We start from the raw sequence: 15,382 nt of genomic DNA, 5'->3' as shown, positions 1-15,382 counted from the left end.
GAAGTCAGGCTGAGACAGGAAAAGCTTCTTGGCATAGGGGTTAAATTTTGCCTTCCCTTAAGTGTGAGGGCCCTGGGGCCATCCTCTACACCAAGACACTCACACATGGACTTCAAGGCAGCTGAGGTTCCATATTGCTTTATTCCCCCCCCAGATGTCTGAATGGCTGAGATCCTGCTGCCAGGCTCCTCTCAGCTGTGCAGGGGCAGTGACCAGCCCTTGGCAGGACCGTACAGGCAGGAGGATGCAGACCTGCTGCTCCCAACAGCAGCCAGGGGCTCAGTGAAGCAGCACCTCCAGCTTCAGTCGCCGTGCCTTGGCCCTGCAGGCTCTTGGAGTGATGTCCCCAGCACCCCACATCTGAACAGCCTCTGCCCAGGCCGTCCTCAGCTGCCAGCAGGGTCTGTGGTCTCCCTGCCCTCCGCTGGCACCGGTGTCTTCACAGCCTCCTCGATGTGGGGCCTCAGTGCAGACAGGGAGATGAGCAGAGCTTCCTAGAACAGAGCCAGGGGTCAGCCGGGAGCGCTGCTCCCTGAGGAGCACACACCAGGCAAGCTGAGGGGCCACCATGGGGAGCAGCACAGGGGCTGTGTGTGTCAGTGCTCTGTGAGCCCACCTCTGTCCGGATGGTTCTGCTGCCCTGGCTGGGACACGTGTTCAGGTAGAAGTCAAACAGGACGCTGGGGTCAGTGACCTCCAGGTTTGGGTCCACGTCAACCCCGGCTTCCAAGCCCTCCAGACCTCCAAACACGACAAGGGCATGCCTAGGGGAGAGCAGAAGGGGCAGGGTGAGAGGGGAGACTGGCTCTTACCCCTGCACCAAGGGAGATGCCTTGAGTGGATTAAGAATTAGCTTCACATCAAGCAGTTCTCTTGATCTGCAAGAAACAGACTCATTCCTTCTGCTCAAGTATGTGGGTCTGGGTTTGAGCCCCTGTGCTGCTGCAGCAGGGAACTGTGTCCCTGCTGATGATTCCCAATGCAGCTGCCTGCCTAAAAAAGCACTGCACCAATGTGACAGTCCCTTGTACCAACTCTAGAGAAATAGTAAAGGAATTGGCCTTATCCTTGGGTACTTCCCCAAGCAAAGCAATGCAATGCAAAGGAACGTGCCTTGGTGTAAAAGGGAACAGCAGAAGCAGCCTGCAGGTGAATCTAATCTAGGAGCATTCCTGCCTGGAGAACACCAAGGCCACAATACACTGCAGGCTTGAGTGGGGCCAAGAGAGCAAGACAAACCTGAAGGAAGGGAGAGTGGCCTCATCCACGGAGCTGCCCCGCTCTGAGGTCCCAATGGAGAGATCGTAGCCTTCCTTGAACGGGCACTCTGCAAACACAGCACCTGGGACACAGACACAATATGGGGCTATTTGTGTGGTGCTCTTGCCTTTGCTCTGTGCCTTCTGGACAGGCTGGAGCCCTCCACGATGAGTGGTGGCAGCAGAAGGAACTGCTTTTCAGTGCGAGAACGACTCTTCCTGACAGTTCCCTTGCTGCAGGAGTGTCTGGCACCGTTCTCAGCTGCAGCACCTTTCCTCAAGGCTCAAACAGGTGCCAGGAACCATTCCCTCACTAACAGCTTATGGTTTTCCTTGGAGCTCTCATCAACCAGAAGACAGGGAAAGGATTCTGCAAGGCTCAGATGTCACTGCTGGCTTTGATGTGAATGAATGGGAGGCAGTTACTGTGGAAATGCAGACGCACTGGCTGGAGATGGAGAGTGCCACTGATACAACGCGGACATCTGGAGCAATGGTGAGTGGAGGTACAGGGCAGACTGGGGGTGACTGGGGTGATTCATGCCCCTAGCTTCAGCTGTTACATGTGACAGGACTGAGAGCAGAGACTGCCTGCAGATACTCACTCAGGCAGGAGGCAAGGCGGACGCTGTAACCCCAGTATAAGCCTGAGACTGTGCGAGGGTGCTGGGAGGACACCACGGTGCCTTTCCGCACTTTAGCTTCTGAAAGGGAAGCAAAGAGATCAACACCTGCAGTGAGAGCTGGATCTGAGCAGGCACACACAGCAGTTTCTCCTAGAGCAGGGCACTGACTCGGTGTGTAACAAAGAGCCACCCTGTTGAGTGCAATCTGCAAGTATGTTTGGGCTGTTTATTACTGCTCAAAGAGCTGATGGCTCGCTCCAGTTCACCAGGGAGGTGTGGTAAGGGGGTTGTTAAAACTGTGTGGAGCAAAGGACCGTGCAGAGCTGTTTGTACCTTCGGGTATCAGTGATATGAAGCTGTGATGTGGAAGGGACCAACTCCTGCAGCACTGAAGCTCACAGGGGCTAACGGAGCAGGGGATTACCTGGCTTCTGGGGTTCCTCCAGGCGCACAGTGACTCGCAGGCCAGGGTTCAGCTCTCTGTCGATCTGCACCTCCTGCAGTGACAGTCACAATCAGCATCAGGCACTGCTGGAAGTACTGGGAAAGGTGGGGAAGGAAGGGAGCCCTCTGAGGAAGGTCTGCTCTGGCCTGGGGCTGCAATGAGCTCTGTGGTCAGGGCCTGTGTGGCTCATGCAGTGCAGAGCAGGCTCAGGGTGCTCTGGTCAGCAGTCTGAGGCTTGTGTTGCTGCTCAGAGTGCTCCAGCAGTGAAGCAACTAAGTGTTAAGAGGCAAACCTGCCAGAACTTGGGAAGCTACAAACACTGATGAGCCACAAAGGACAAGGTGGCAACGAGCATTAAACCCAGTGCGAGTCCACCATGGCCTTCAGAAACCCCGCAGCACCCACCCTGCCTCCTTCAAGTCTGCCAGAGAGACGGGGAAATGGTTCTGGGGGTAACGCGCACCTTCTTCATCCCACAGTTAACAAAGGAGCCTCTGCCCGCCTTGGTTGGCCGGTCCAACACTACCCCTTCCCGGTACTCCGAGTCCTCATCCACCCGCATGTGGTGGGGGCTGTCCAGGGGGTTGAGCAGCCCTGAAAGAGCACAGAGAAAGCAAAGAGAAGTGTAAGTCCAACTGCTCTGCTACCCGCTCCCTCTCTGGTCCAGCACATCACAGTCTGCACTCTGACGTGGGAAGAGTTACTCAGTTCCATGTGTAAGGTGAGCAAGAGCTCAGGAAGAGGGAGCCTGGGGCAGACACAGCTGAATCATTACCTGCAAACTGCAGATCCTCGTGCTTTGGGAAAAAGGATTTCCTCAAGTACCTGTTTGGCAGAGAAGGTTGAAATGTAAACCCAGCCTTTTTATTGAGTCTCAGCTTCAGTTCTAGCCCTTTCTGACTTAAAGGAGCTGAGTACAGAGAAAAGCTTGTTTGGCTCCCTCAAGTCCCAGATGTAACCTCTCTCATGCAGGTTCTACCCTGCAGTCACGGCTCTTTTAGTTGAACTCCTGAACCACACACGTGAAGCAATGAGCTCCCGTGTTCTGCATCATTAGACAACATAAACAGGATTTGCCTCCTGCTCCCATAGCCCCTTGCATGAGATACCCACAGCAGTCGGTTCTGATGCACGGTTCAGCCATGGGGGACTTACTGAGGGCACTCCAAGTACTGCAGGATCCGAGCCAGCTGCACACAAGCCTTGCCTCTCCTTCCAATTCCTTCAAAGTCCCCCTCCACGCTCCTGTAAGTGACAGGAAGCAGCTCGTGAGCTCAGCACGAGGCAGGGCAGGCCTGCAGAGGACGAAGCCTGAAACCAGCTCCTTGTGAAAGGGCTGCTCCAGAGGCAGAGCCTGTCACCAGATCGCATTTGGAACTCTTTGCAGGCCATGTATCTCCTTCACTTTTGGTCTCTGTGCTCTTCCTGCACAACACATCTTACTTTACATCTTCTCCGTGCTCATCGAACACCACGATCTCGTCCACGCAGAAGATGGTGCAGGCCCGGGCAATCTGTCCTGCGAGGTACGTCCGCAGCTCCAGCGACTGGGCGTTGTTGAGGATGGAGCCCGGCAGGGCCACGCTCACAGTGTAGTGCCGCCCTGGGGAGCGGAGAGCAGAGAGCCATGGCCTGACAGCTCCATGTAGTGTTTTAGTTATGTGGGGGGGGAAGCAACCTCTATTGTTTAATCACGGGTTTCCCCTTCATAAAGGTTTCTCACTGCATCGGGTTTGTGCCTGTTCAGATCTATCTCTAAAGCTGACTGAGTTCTCTCAGCCCTTTCAACCCGGGCCTCCCCATGGGGTCACAGCAGCATCACCTCTGTCTTCCTGCTGCTCCTCTCGCTTCTCGGCTCGTTTCTCCTCCAGCTCCCGCATCCGCTGCTTTTCCAGCTTCTTCAGCAGCTTCATCTCCTTCCATTTCTTCTTCTCGGCTTTCCCTGGAACGCACAAACATCACCCCCTCGCTGCAAGCAAACAGCCGTGACCGACACGAGGGCCTCCCGGTCCGAGGGATCCCCGCCCGCAGTCCCCACGCGATGCCGGGCTTACTCTCCTGCTTCCATCGCCGCCAGTCCACCTTCCGGTCCGCAACCTGCGGGACACCGGCCGCGACCATCACCGCCGGGCTCCCCTCGGGGGCCGCCCGCGGTGACCGGGCCAACACCGCCCCCCCGCTCCGTACCTGCACGCCTTTGGGCCGCTTGCCCACACCGCTGCCGTCCGCCATCTTCTGCCTCCCTCCCTGGCCACGCCCCCTCCCGCGGTGGTGATTGGTTGGAGGACGCAGGTGCCCGCCCACTGCGGGGAGGAGCCCGGAATCACGTGAGCCACTGGCCGGGCAGGGGAAGGGGGTACCCGAAGGACACCATGGGGCGGTGCGGGGGTACCCAGGGTGGTTGTGACATCCGGACACCCTCATCTGGGTGTCTGCACAAGCGCTGGGTGCGTGTTGGAGGATGGGGAGATGGACCCTGCCCCTTGCGGGGTGTGCCATGGCTTAGAGCAGGAGCCCACGCGTACGGGGTTGTTGCAATTACTCTTTATGTCACGGTTGTTCGTCTGTTTTAGGGATTGTAGCTCTCAGCATTTGGCATGGCTATGGGTGCAAAAGGGCCTTCAGCAGCACCCTCACCCATCCAGGCCGTGCAGACAGGATGGGATGTGTTACCCCACCTCCTGCTGGTGAAGGCAGGTGGGTGTTTGCCCCCCTCCTGCAGCTCTGGCTCCCAGGGGATCGGGGCCACCAGCTGCACCCCACCACAAAACCTGTGGAGCCGCTATCCACAGGGATGAGCAGCCACCGCTATCGGATGCAATGTGGATGTTGCACGCGTGACGGCAGCTCTCCAGGAAGGCTGCGTCAGCCCTGGGATCATTACAGAGCCATTGACTCTTCAGTAATAGCAGTAATTCCACTTTAATAATTTAACTGCTACAAATACTTATTGCACAGTCTGTTGCGTGATGGATGATGCTGGTTTGCATTGTTATGCAGGTTGAAATCGACAGTGATGCAAGAATGACCTTACAAAATGCTGCTCACATTACCCCATCACCCATCACCCATCAGCCTGGTGGGTGGGAGGCTGTGGGGGCCACCAGCAACAGGAGCAGCCCAAGGCCACTGTACCCATCCTCCCCAGCCACTGTGTGCATTCATCAGTGGCCTGAAGGTTTTTGTTTTGCAGCCTGGATGATGCTGCTGAGCGTTGACAAAGTGCCAGGAGTAGTTTGGGGGATGCACAGGGAAGGTTTGGCAGTAGCCAGGCTATTCATGAAAGCCTGTTTCCCTGGGAGTAACCAATGACCCATCTCAGCTTTCCCACAGATGCACAGAAAAGAATGATGGGAAAACTAAATAATGTTAATTCTGGAAAATGGCATTTCACTGGGTTTTGTAATTTTCAGGATCATAGGAATTAACCTACTGATGATACTGCATGATCCCATGGGAACATGGTGCCGGTGGAAATGGTGTCCTGGGGTACATGGTAAGGCCCCAGCATGGCCTTAAAGGTAGGTCCTGAGATGCCTTTTCAGAATTTGGTGGTGGAAAAGCCCCCAGGAGCCATCCTTACCTTGCATCTTGCTGGATGCATCCCAGAACTGATTAGCAAAGTCTTTAAACTTAAGACAAACATCATTTGATGTTTTACTGTCAGGGCATGCAAAGATTTGGTTCTTACAGTAACAGTGCAATCATTTCCCAGTGACAGAAAGTGTCCCCCAGACTCTGGGCCTGGCAAATCTCTGCCCATTTGTCTGACAGAAAATGTGGACAATAAGAACATATCAAAGTATGGAGCCAAGCAAAGTAAGAGGAAGAAGGAGCAGCCGGGGCAGGTGAGGACCAAGGAGAGCCTGGTTCTCTCTCAGTGCATTCAGGGACTGGTTTTCTCCTGTTTCCATTTTTGCAGTATGTCATTTGCTGCCTTCAGCGTAGCTTCCTCCTAAACAAATACCACAGGGTCAGGCAGTGGTTTCCAGCCAAATCCCCTTTCCCATCACTGCAGTCATCATTCATATAAAAATCCCTTTCTCATTTTGGAACATTGCAAATGCTGCATGTTCAGTATGAGACGGACACATCCATCTCTGGGGCAGGCACAGCCTCTGGGCAGATAAACAGGCACCCAGAAGACTGTCTTGACCAAGAAATGTGGGATGCTGTCCCAGCTCGGCTCACATGTCTGCAGGAGGGGGTCAGACCAGCCTTGGTGCTATACTCAGGCTCTAATACTCAAGGCACTTTACACCTCTTCTTGGCATTTACATCATTAAACCACCTCTGATTATTACTCCTAACCTCACCTTCATTTATGCTACCACACATCTCACCTTTGCGAAGCAGAACCGGATGAAATGGCTGTAGTTGTTCTTGTGGGCCCCACAGTAGAAAGCAGAGAGTGGAATGGCAGCAAGTCCCTAGGAAAGGGAAACATGGAGCTGAGGTTACTCCTCGTGGGCTGACATGCAGCCTGCCATGCCCCAGTTTATCCACTGCAGACACCCCTTGCCATGAGCTGCCAGACCCGGCAGTGGTGCTGTGCTGTGCTTCCAGCAAGGAGGGCACAAACACAGCATTTACCTTGTTCTTGACCATCCACTTTGCAAACCTGGAGTCGTAGGGCTCATCAGAATTAGGGACATCAGGGACATCAGATTCTGTAGGAGAAGCACAGCAGCACAAAGGCTGGGGCTACTGCCAGGTGCCACAGGCAAGCCCCAAACCCACAGCTTCTGGGAGCTTGGATGGGGAATGTGCTGTTGTCCATCCCTGCTTTGGTGGTGGTTTATGCAGGTTCTTGTCCCAGGCTGGACCCTGCACTCAGTGAAACTGCAGGTGACTCACTGAAGTTGGAGATGTCTGCTAACAAGAAGTAGGTGCCCTCGGGGATGATGGGTTTCATCCCTGCAGCATCCAGGCTCTGGACCAGCCAATCTCTCTTCTTCTGCAGCTCCTTGGGCAGTTGGACAAAGTAGCTGTCTGGTTTCCCATACAGCATGAGCTCCCTCTGGAAACCCTGAGCCACAGCCTCCTGTAGGGAGAGAGGAGCCAGTAATCAGTGGGAAGAGGATCAAGACTTGCTTGGGAGTCTATGTTCCAATGCAATTCGCAGGTGATTAGGGAGCTCTCTGCCTCCAGCACCTCCAAATGGCCCCTTTGATTTGTCAGTGCAAAATAAGGACTACACCCCAGGTGGGCTGTGCCCTCCCCTTCCTGCCAGACATGGGACAACTGCAGGGAGAGGGGAAGGAGCCTTTCCATGGCACCATACACCATGTGCCTTTCAGGTCAGCTGTGGGCAGAAGGACCCTGTCTCACCACAGCTTCAGTGGTTTGGGGATTGCAGGGAGCTGCCTTACCTGGGCAGCTGTGGCACAGTGGTACACTGAGTTTTGGTGCACGGTACGGATGTGCTGCAGCAGCCTGTTGGGTCCCACGGTCCAGCCTACCTGCAGCCAGGAGAGGAGGAGGAAGGTTTTAAGTCTCTGGGTACCTGCTTGGGCTCCCCTTTATTTGCCTGCACTGGCTTCACTGTATTTTCCAACCAGGGTTATCATCAAGCAGCTTTAGTGCTTTCAGACTCTGAAGCTCAAAGCTGAGTGTGTGGCAGCAGAGTCCCCAGTGCCATGCTATGGCAATGGGACCCATGCCCTGCATCAAAGGGACAGGGATGGGGACACAAGGAGGTGCTGCATGAGGGAACTCACCTTCCAGCCAGTGGCACTGAAGGTCTTCCCAGCACTCCCAATGATCACTGTGCGATCCCACATCCCTGGCAAGCTGGCTGGCAGTGAAAGAAGAGAAAAACCCCAATGGCAGCACTGAGCGTGCTCGCTTCTGGGCTGCATTAATGACACGGTGAGGGCTCTTTAACCACCATAACCATGACAGCCTCTGGTCACAGCACATCTTTCACCAGGACGAGCCTCAAAGCACATCCCAAGCAGACAGCCTGGCTTCTCAAGAGCAGCTCTTTGTAATTAAGTGTGTTCACACACATGTACCCAGCCCAGGGGTTCCCAAAGACGCCAAGCACCATCACCCTGCAACAAGGGGATTGGATGTTACTGAAACAGGAAGGCCTGTTAGGCCTCTGAAATCATGCTGAAATGGGTGTCCCAAAACTAGAGACACTCAGAAAAATGTGCTTTTACAAACTATAGGAAAAGTTTCAGTTTCACTGGAGCCAAAGGGCTCTTTGCTCTAGATCCTGTGCTGTGAAGGTACCTCTCTGTTTCATCTGACTGACTCTGAAAGTCAGGACTAGACCTGGTTGGGAGGCTGAGACTGAAGTGCAGCAAAATACCTCTACTGGGGATACATGCCCAACACAGCTGTACATGCAGGCAGCCCGTGAGCTCCAGGGGACCCCAGCTATATCACCAGAGCCTTCCCCAAAGACCTAGAGAAGATGCCAGCCTCAGTGAAGCTGTTCTCCATACCGATGCGGATGTGCTCCTTCCCATCATAGACCAGCCACTCGTACACCTCATCACTGATGCACAGGACATCATGCTTCACACACAGGTCTGCAATGAGCTCCAGCTCCCCTTGGCTGAATACCTGCAGCAGGCAGGGAATGGAGCAAGGATGAAGCAGGAACAATTTCTGAGCCCCTGCCTGCCCCTGCCTTCTCCCAAGCCTGGGTGGGCAGGAGCTGGCTGCAGCAGTCTAACAGGGCAAAGCCATGCTGGCACAAGAGATCAGGCTTAAAACCACCAGAATAGGGAGTGCAGAGTGTGGGGCTCCCAAAGCCCCCATTTCCCTTGTGTCAAGGAAGGTTGAGCCACTGCTACACTGCAACCCAGCAGCTTTCAGGGCCAGGCACAGCAAGGCCAGAGGTATTACCTTGCCCAGAGGGTTGTTGGGTGAGTTCAGGACAATGGCTTTTGTCCGTTCATTGAATTTAGAAGCCAGTTCAGCCGAGTCCAGCTTCCAGTCTGCACTAGACATCATTTTTCCATTTTCTGGAGCTTTCTAGAGAGAACAGAGGGGAATCTTGGCTTGCTTTGCTACCTCTGCGCTTTGCTTACCTCTCACCTCTTTGCTCACTTTACTGTGACTCTTCCCTCCTCAGCTTTGCTCCGTCCCACTCACCGGTCTCAGTGGGACAAACACTGGTGTCCCACCAGCCATTGTCACCATCGGCTCATAGCAGTCAAAGAAGGGCTCAATAATTATCACCTGGAAGAAAGGGATATGTCATTGCTCAGACCTTCCCTGATGGGTACACAGAGCAATGGGGGTACAGGAAATATTAATCAGTGAATTGCTGTAACGGAGAATCCATATTGCCTGTGGGCAAGTGTCAGGGAAGGGCACCACCACTTAGGGAACAAGGGTTATTCTGCCTTATGCAGAAATGAGACAGTGCCATGCAGTAGGTAATTCTTTCCTTTAGAAGCTCAGATACTGGAGTATGGGGATAAAACCATTTCTGCTTTGGAAAAGGACAATGAAAACCAGTCTGCAGCTGCTGGCAGACCCAAAGCCAAGAAGGGCTCTCCTGAGGGAAGATTGCTGGTACAACAAGCCCAGAATCTTGGGTTACCTCATCGCCTTCATCAACGAAAGCCTGGAAGCAGCAGAAAAGGGCCTGGTATGCCCCGACGGTCACCATCACATTGGTCATAGGATCCAGGTCCTGTCCAAGCAGCTTCTCAAAAAGCTGGGCTAGGACCTTCACCAGAGGTGGGTGTCCCTGTGGGGAGAGAAGATGGGTGGGACTTGAGTTGCAGAAACCTCCTGAAACATGGAAGAGCCCATGGAAAGGGGCCAAGCACCCGGTGACTGAGTGTGCAGGGCATCTTCCATCATGGCTGCTCGAAACACCCTGGTAAAGCAGGGTGGTACAGGCCTGGGTGCAGGGGCCTTGGGCTGAGGTTGGATGCATGTTTTGCCTGATGTGGTTTGCCCTGGTTACTGCTGCCTGAGAAGCCCTGAAGCAGCCTAGGCCAAGAGGGACTGAGGGGGTACTGCTGAGGAAGGGGTCTGTCCACGCACAAAGGCACGGGTGTACTGGTGCAGCATGTTGTTCTCCCTGCTGAGGGCTGTCACTAATGCCTCCTTCAGAAAGTCCGGTGGGGGGAAGTCAGGGAAGCCCTGGCCGAGGTTCACTCTGGAGTAGGTGGCAGCCAGTTTTACAAACTCCACCCTGGAGAGGAAAAGGGAGAGAAAGACAAGTGTTTACAGAGGGCCTGGGCAGCGCACTGGCACCAGCTCTGCTTGCCAGCATCCCTTTGGAAGTGAGCGAGATTGGTGTCCCTCCTGCAGAGCCACCCTGCTGCTCACAGGTGGACAGGATCAAGCACAGGTCATTTCAGACCTGTTTCAACTAAACTGAGGATGAAACGCTATTGCAATGAGGAGTGGTTTTCATTTGTTCTTGAAGGAAACAGCCATTGTGCTGTCTGGGTGTGTGGTTGCAGCTGTAGCCGCACACCACACGCTGGACAGGACTTGGAGGTTTTCAAGCTCATGCCAGTTGGGCAAAATTTAGCAGCTAGACACCACGAAGGCCTCTGCAGAGGGAAAGGCAGCCTGAACTCAGCACTAGTCTCAAAAAGAAGCCAGCTCACCGGCACTGTGCAGTTTGAAACCAGGCACAGCTGGACTTTGGGGAAAGATCATTTAAATCTATTCTTCAAGCACATGGCTTTCCAAATGGCAAATTGTGCCTGGCAGGCTGGGAACAGCATTTCGTTTCCCTCCACTTGCCTGTCTGCTTGCAGTGCCCTAGGATGGGCTTGAAGCAGATGCCAGGCTGCAGTCAGTGTGCTGCAACCACTTGGCTCAGATTTGGTGCTGCTGGGATCATTTTGGTAGATGGGCTGGATGGAGTGCAGTGCACTGCAAGGTGCTCCCAACTGCCTTCCTGCAGGATGGTGCAGAACACCTGATATGGCATAAAGTGGGAACAGAAGGTACAGAACTGAGCCTGGTACAAACTTGCTTCCTGAACAAATGCAAAGCAGCTGAGGGAGACTGCTGCTCTGTGTTGTGTGGCTGCGGCAGTTTCTATCTGCTGTTAAGCTGCCTAAAACCACATCTACCATCAGGGTAAACCAGACAGTCTCTTAACTCACCAGATATTCTTATCCACTCCCTCCAGCCTCCGAGATTGCACTGGCCTTGACATTTTTGCCTGCAAAGAGAGACAAAAAAAGTTTTAAGCTTTTTCCTAATGGCAATTGGGCCACATGTGAAGGGAACATGGCCTCCCCAGGTGGGTTTTTCATAATAGAAGGTGTGCCCTTTTAGTATTGCTTCATGGGGTGCTTCTGACTGACCTTAGAGCAGTAATGGTGCTGCAGTGGCTTCTGGAAACAGCTTCACACACTTTTTATGAAAGATCAAACAGACGAGAGCTGGCAGAGGAGGAGGTTTCATTGACAAGTTCCAACAAGAATTGAAAACACAGATGAACAAAAGAAGTGTGTGTACACTCACTGGGGAGCAGGCAATGCCTGAAACCTCATTTTCACTTGCATCAGATGAGCTCAGCCATATTGTCACTGCCAAGCCAATGACCCCAGACCTCAGGCTTTCCATAGTGTCTCTTGTCTTATTCTCTACAGGTCACAAAATATCCCCTTTTCCTAGAAGAGCAAACTTCTTTTATTCCATATTGCTCTACAGAGTAGCAGAAGTATTTACTCCTTGTTCTGCTGGAGTGCTTGATGAAGGGAGCTGCTCCAGATCCTAAATGATGTGCTGGTTTTTGCACCTAAAGTTCATGGCAAAACCAGGCAGCAAGTGGGTACAGGCAAGAGGAGAGCACAGCACATGATTAGTCTGATGTACAGAGACACCAAGGTGCCATTCGCTCGACTGGTACCTAATTTCCATATGCATCATGGCTGGGGGGGTGAGAAGAAGGACAGTAGGAATCATTGAGAGCAAAATCCTTCTTTCAGTTGGATAAGCTGGAAGTGGGAGAAAGTCAGATGTGCTTGATGGGAAATTTATTGTGAGGATGATGAAAAGAGGCAGAGGCAGAATTTAATAACCCAACAGTGCAGGAAAAAGATAACCAGACAGCAAAGGGGCTGGAGATCAGAGACAAATGATGCTCAATGCACCAAGAAAAGCCAGCGTGGGGATGCAAGGAGGATGCCTCCGAAGCAATGAGCCAAGAAAACAATTATAACCACTGGCAAGTAAAATACATTTGAATAAGGATGAGGAGGCCACGTGAAAGCAGCTGAGATGTGAGCGGAGAGGGTCTATGCTCTGCTGTGCCAAGGTGGTGGGGGGGATACCAGCTCAACCCCCCTCCCCAGGCTCGGCTGTAGCAGTAATTCTTCACTTACCTGCTCACCTCTGCTGTTCCCAGAGGGCTGCACCAGAATTTGAGAAGTGGCCCAAAAATGTCTTGTGTTGAGGTCTTTAGACTTTTATACAGTGTCAGCCTTCACTAAGGATCTTTGCAAATACCTTGCTGAGGAGGCCTGTGTTTCAGAGGGCACTGGGTGGACTCTGTGCTCCCCTGTGGTGCCAGGCAGGCAGCCAAGGGTGAGAAGAAGTCACTGCCTCCCCACTTCTCTCCCTCAGTTCCCTGCTTTGCTCTTCATCTGCACAAGCTCATGGATACTACGGTCAGTAAGACCCAGTGCCAGAGCTGATTCTGGTGGGAGGAGAAGGATTCATGGCTCGGAAAGTAAAACTTCCAACTTAAATTTCATTTAGGTGAAATATTAACAGCTCCAGCCCTGCTGTCTTGTGGTGGGGCTGCTGCTGGTCACAGTTCAGAGAACAGCGTTGGCAAGTGTGATGGTGTCAGTGCAAAGAGGGTGCTTTAAGCCTAGAAATTCCCAGTTCTGAAGAAAGGCCTTGTCTGCTCCAGCCCTTACAGGAAAGGAAATGACAAATACTTTCTTCTTTTGATGTCTTCCCCATCCTATCCCCAGCCTGCATGATGCTGCCAAGGGTGGCTGCCCATCAGACTAGAGAACAACATTCCTGGGACCACACAGCCCCCAAATCTCTTTCAGCCTGTTCTGCTCCCCAAACCAAACGATATGTTTCTCCAGCTCCAATCTGCCTGTCAGCCAGACAGGATAGGCAAGTGAAAACGTAGAAGACTTAGGGGCCACAACCTTCCACCACTGACTCCCTCCTACATGTGCTTTCCTGGCTCTGCACATTTGTATCTCCAAGAGGGATGTTGTTATTTCCCAAGCCCTTTGCAACCCAAGGGGCTTTAGTAGAAGAGACTGTGAGACAAGGCAACCCCACAAATAATGAGCTTTCTTCTGTATGAAGGAGATTCTCTTGCTTATAGGTATTACCTTTAAACTGCCTACCAGGTACAGAAATTGCACCAGTGTGGCTTTTTCTGGTGTGCCCTATCTGCCATCACTGCCAAGACTAGCTCCTGGGACATGAGCTCCCCTGGGCTCCACACCACTGCAGCCCAAGCCAAGGACCAGGCTGTGAGCCAGAAACAGTGCTGCTGGGCATTCAATACCTCGCTGAAGTAGGAGCTATATCCAGTGCTGCTCTTTCTCTCCAGCAAGAAGTGACGCAGGGACGGTCTCGCTCTCCTGAGCATGCCACGGCTCCTGCTGTCTCACTCCTGAGGGCACGGACCTGCATTTCCCCCAGACACAAAGCAGAGGGGTGAGGCAAGCACTCCACAGCTGCAGGGGTAAAGCAAACACTCTGTGTACCTCGGGATGAGGCAGGTCCAGCACAGTTAATGGGAAATCAGAAGCCACAGCATGACTGCGAAATATCCACCTTGTCCCTGTGTGCAGGACAGTAGCATGTCAGGGATGGGCACTGAGATGTGGGGGGCATTGCTTTGGGATGCACAGTACCGAAATGAGGGGGCTAACCCTGCAGGTGACAAAATGAAAGCATGGCAGTAAAAAGGGCTTCAACAGACTACATAAAACTACAAAGCTGCTGTTAAGAGCTGTGCTCAAGGCTCCTGCAAAGAGCTAGAGGCAGCACCAGAGTCACGGTGCTGTTGCCAGTGGGAGCAGCTGAGCAGGCTGAGGGCAGAGGACTCTGCCTTTCCTCCCCAGGCGTGGAAGACGCTTTGGAGCGGGTCAGCTACACAAAAAGCCTGGGAAAGGCTCAAAGAGCCACTCACCTGGTTGGGCATTCCAGGCTGTGCCGTACATACACTCCCTGCAAGGGATCTGGGGAACCTCGGCCCTGGCGGCTGCCCAGGACAGAGCACACTAAGGATTTCAGAGGTGACAGCTGAAAGGTCACCGTAGGGACTGGGCACTCCCCACCTCCCGCCCTCCAGCCCGCAGGCACCAACCGTCTCCCCTGTCACGGTGCTCCCCAAGCACCTCCACTGGGCTGAACCAGCCCTGCTGCCTGCAGATGCAACCAAAAGGCTTTGGGGACAAGGGTTCCCCTGAACCCATCACACCATGGGGTGCTACACATGGTGAACGCAGCAGCAATAGCCAGCAAGCACACACATGTAGGTGCAAGGCAGCTCCCAGAGGGATGGGATGGTGGGATGGGGGGGTAAAGCCAACTTACATCAATCAAGCTGGACCATGCTGCCTGACGCTGTGGAAGTCTGACACAGCCGCCCAGGCTGCCTTTCCACACATGCTGCCCTCTCCCTGCCTCTGAAATGCTTCATCTGTAGCTGGGACTTCCTGGGAGGAGTCGCACAGGCTGCAGGAAGGTACCAGTCGGGCTACAACGCTCCGATAGGAAAACTCGTACCGGGGAAAAGTAGATCTTGGGTTGTTCTCTGAGTCACCAGAGTGAGGAAGAAAAGGGCTTTTGGGAGCAGATACTCTCCTCCCGGAGGCTTGGAACCAGAGCTGCCAGAGGATTTTGGCTGCTTGGGAAAACATTCCAGCATATTGTTCGGATGGAAGCGCATACCGGTGTAATTATTGTGGGATAATTTTTGTGGTATAGCTGTAATTGTTTTGGCATGGCAATGACAGGGAATTTCCCTTTGAGTGAAGCCTTCAGTCGTTTTGAAGAATGAATTTTAAAGTCAGTTAAGCCTCTCAAAAATTCCATCCTGCAGGCTTAATATTATTGGAGAAGAGAAT

The 15,382-nt window shown here is 53.2% G+C and overlaps 2 protein-coding genes across 7 annotated transcripts; both read right to left on the bottom strand.

Moving 5' to 3' along the window:
• Window positions 1-122: 122 nt before the first annotated feature.
• SPOUT1 (SPOUT domain containing methyltransferase 1) lies at window positions 123-4,568 on the bottom strand. The gene is made up of 12 exons (XM_061352840.1): window positions 4,518-4,568; window positions 4,385-4,427; window positions 4,153-4,272; window positions 3,774-3,933; window positions 3,486-3,575; window positions 3,106-3,155; window positions 2,794-2,924; window positions 2,310-2,382; window positions 1,865-1,963; window positions 1,240-1,342; window positions 617-764; window positions 123-494 (listed from the first exon to the last, which is right to left on the bottom strand). Exons 1-12 carry the CDS (start codon window positions 4,560-4,562, stop codon window positions 387-389), a joined length of 1,170 nt encoding a protein of 389 aa, XP_061208824.1. The 5' UTR covers window positions 4,563-4,568; the 3' UTR covers window positions 123-386.
• A 665-nt stretch (window positions 4,569-5,233) lies between these two features.
• On the bottom strand, window positions 5,234-15,048 carry KYAT1 (kynurenine aminotransferase 1). Of its 6 annotated transcripts, none has more exons than XM_061352833.1 (14): window positions 14,850-15,048; window positions 13,813-13,984; window positions 11,429-11,487; window positions 10,347-10,497; window positions 9,895-10,044; window positions 9,441-9,527; window positions 9,192-9,320; window positions 8,786-8,906; window positions 8,051-8,127; window positions 7,703-7,792; window positions 7,188-7,374; window positions 6,924-7,000; window positions 6,674-6,760; window positions 5,234-6,285 (listed from the first exon to the last, which is right to left on the bottom strand). In XM_061352833.1, the coding sequence occupies exons 2-14, from the start codon at window positions 13,894-13,896 to the stop codon at window positions 6,217-6,219; spliced, it is 1,368 nt and encodes a 455-aa protein (XP_061208817.1). In that variant the 5' UTR covers window positions 13,897-13,984; window positions 14,850-15,048; the 3' UTR covers window positions 5,234-6,216. The 6 variants fall into 6 exon arrangements, with proteins under 6 accessions (XP_061208817.1, XP_061208816.1, XP_061208819.1 ...); XM_061352832.1 differs by having other exon boundaries at window positions 13,813-13,934; XM_061352835.1 differs by lacking the exons at window positions 13,813-13,984; window positions 14,850-15,048 and adding an exon at window positions 12,664-12,828.
• Between the last annotated feature and the right edge of the window lie 334 nt (window positions 15,049-15,382).

The sequence above is a fragment of the Neopsephotus bourkii genome, unplaced genomic scaffold (assembly GCF_033783945.1).
Source record: "Neopsephotus bourkii isolate Nb327-2 ecotype Australia unplaced genomic scaffold, CSIRO-AGI_Nbou_v1 NB_659, whole genome shotgun sequence".
Classification (NCBI taxonomy): domain Eukaryota; kingdom Metazoa; phylum Chordata; class Aves; order Psittaciformes; family Psittacidae; genus Neopsephotus; species Neopsephotus bourkii.
The sequence above is the reverse complement of the archived record's forward strand: the minus strand, read 5'-3'. Positions and strand labels throughout refer to the sequence as shown.

Bases quoted from the DNA above. Each gene is read 5' to 3' on its own strand.
- SPOUT1 (XM_061352840.1), bottom strand. From the start codon at position 4,562: ATGGCGGACGGCAGCGGTGTGGGCAAGCGGCCCAAAGGCGTGCAG. The intron at 3,934-4,152 runs GTGATGCTGCTG...TCCGCTCCCCAG, and splicing joins GGAGCAGCAGGAAGACAGAG to GGCGGCACTACACTGTGAGC. The intron at 3,156-3,485 runs GTAAGTCCCCCA...TCTGCCAAACAG, and splicing joins CAGTACTTGGAGTGCCCTCA to GTACTTGAGGAAATCCTTTT.
- KYAT1 (XM_061352831.1), bottom strand. From the start codon at position 11,894: ATGGAAAGCCTGAGGTCTGGGGTCATTGGCTTGGCAGTGACAATATGG. The intron at 8,907-9,191 runs GTAATACCTCTG...TGCCTGCTGCAG, and splicing joins CCAACAACCCTCTGGGCAAG to GTATTCAGCCAAGGGGAGCT. The intron at 7,793-8,050 runs GTGAGTTCCCTC...TCCTGGCTGCAG, and splicing joins TCAGTGCCACTGGCTGGAAG to GTAGGCTGGACCGTGGGACC.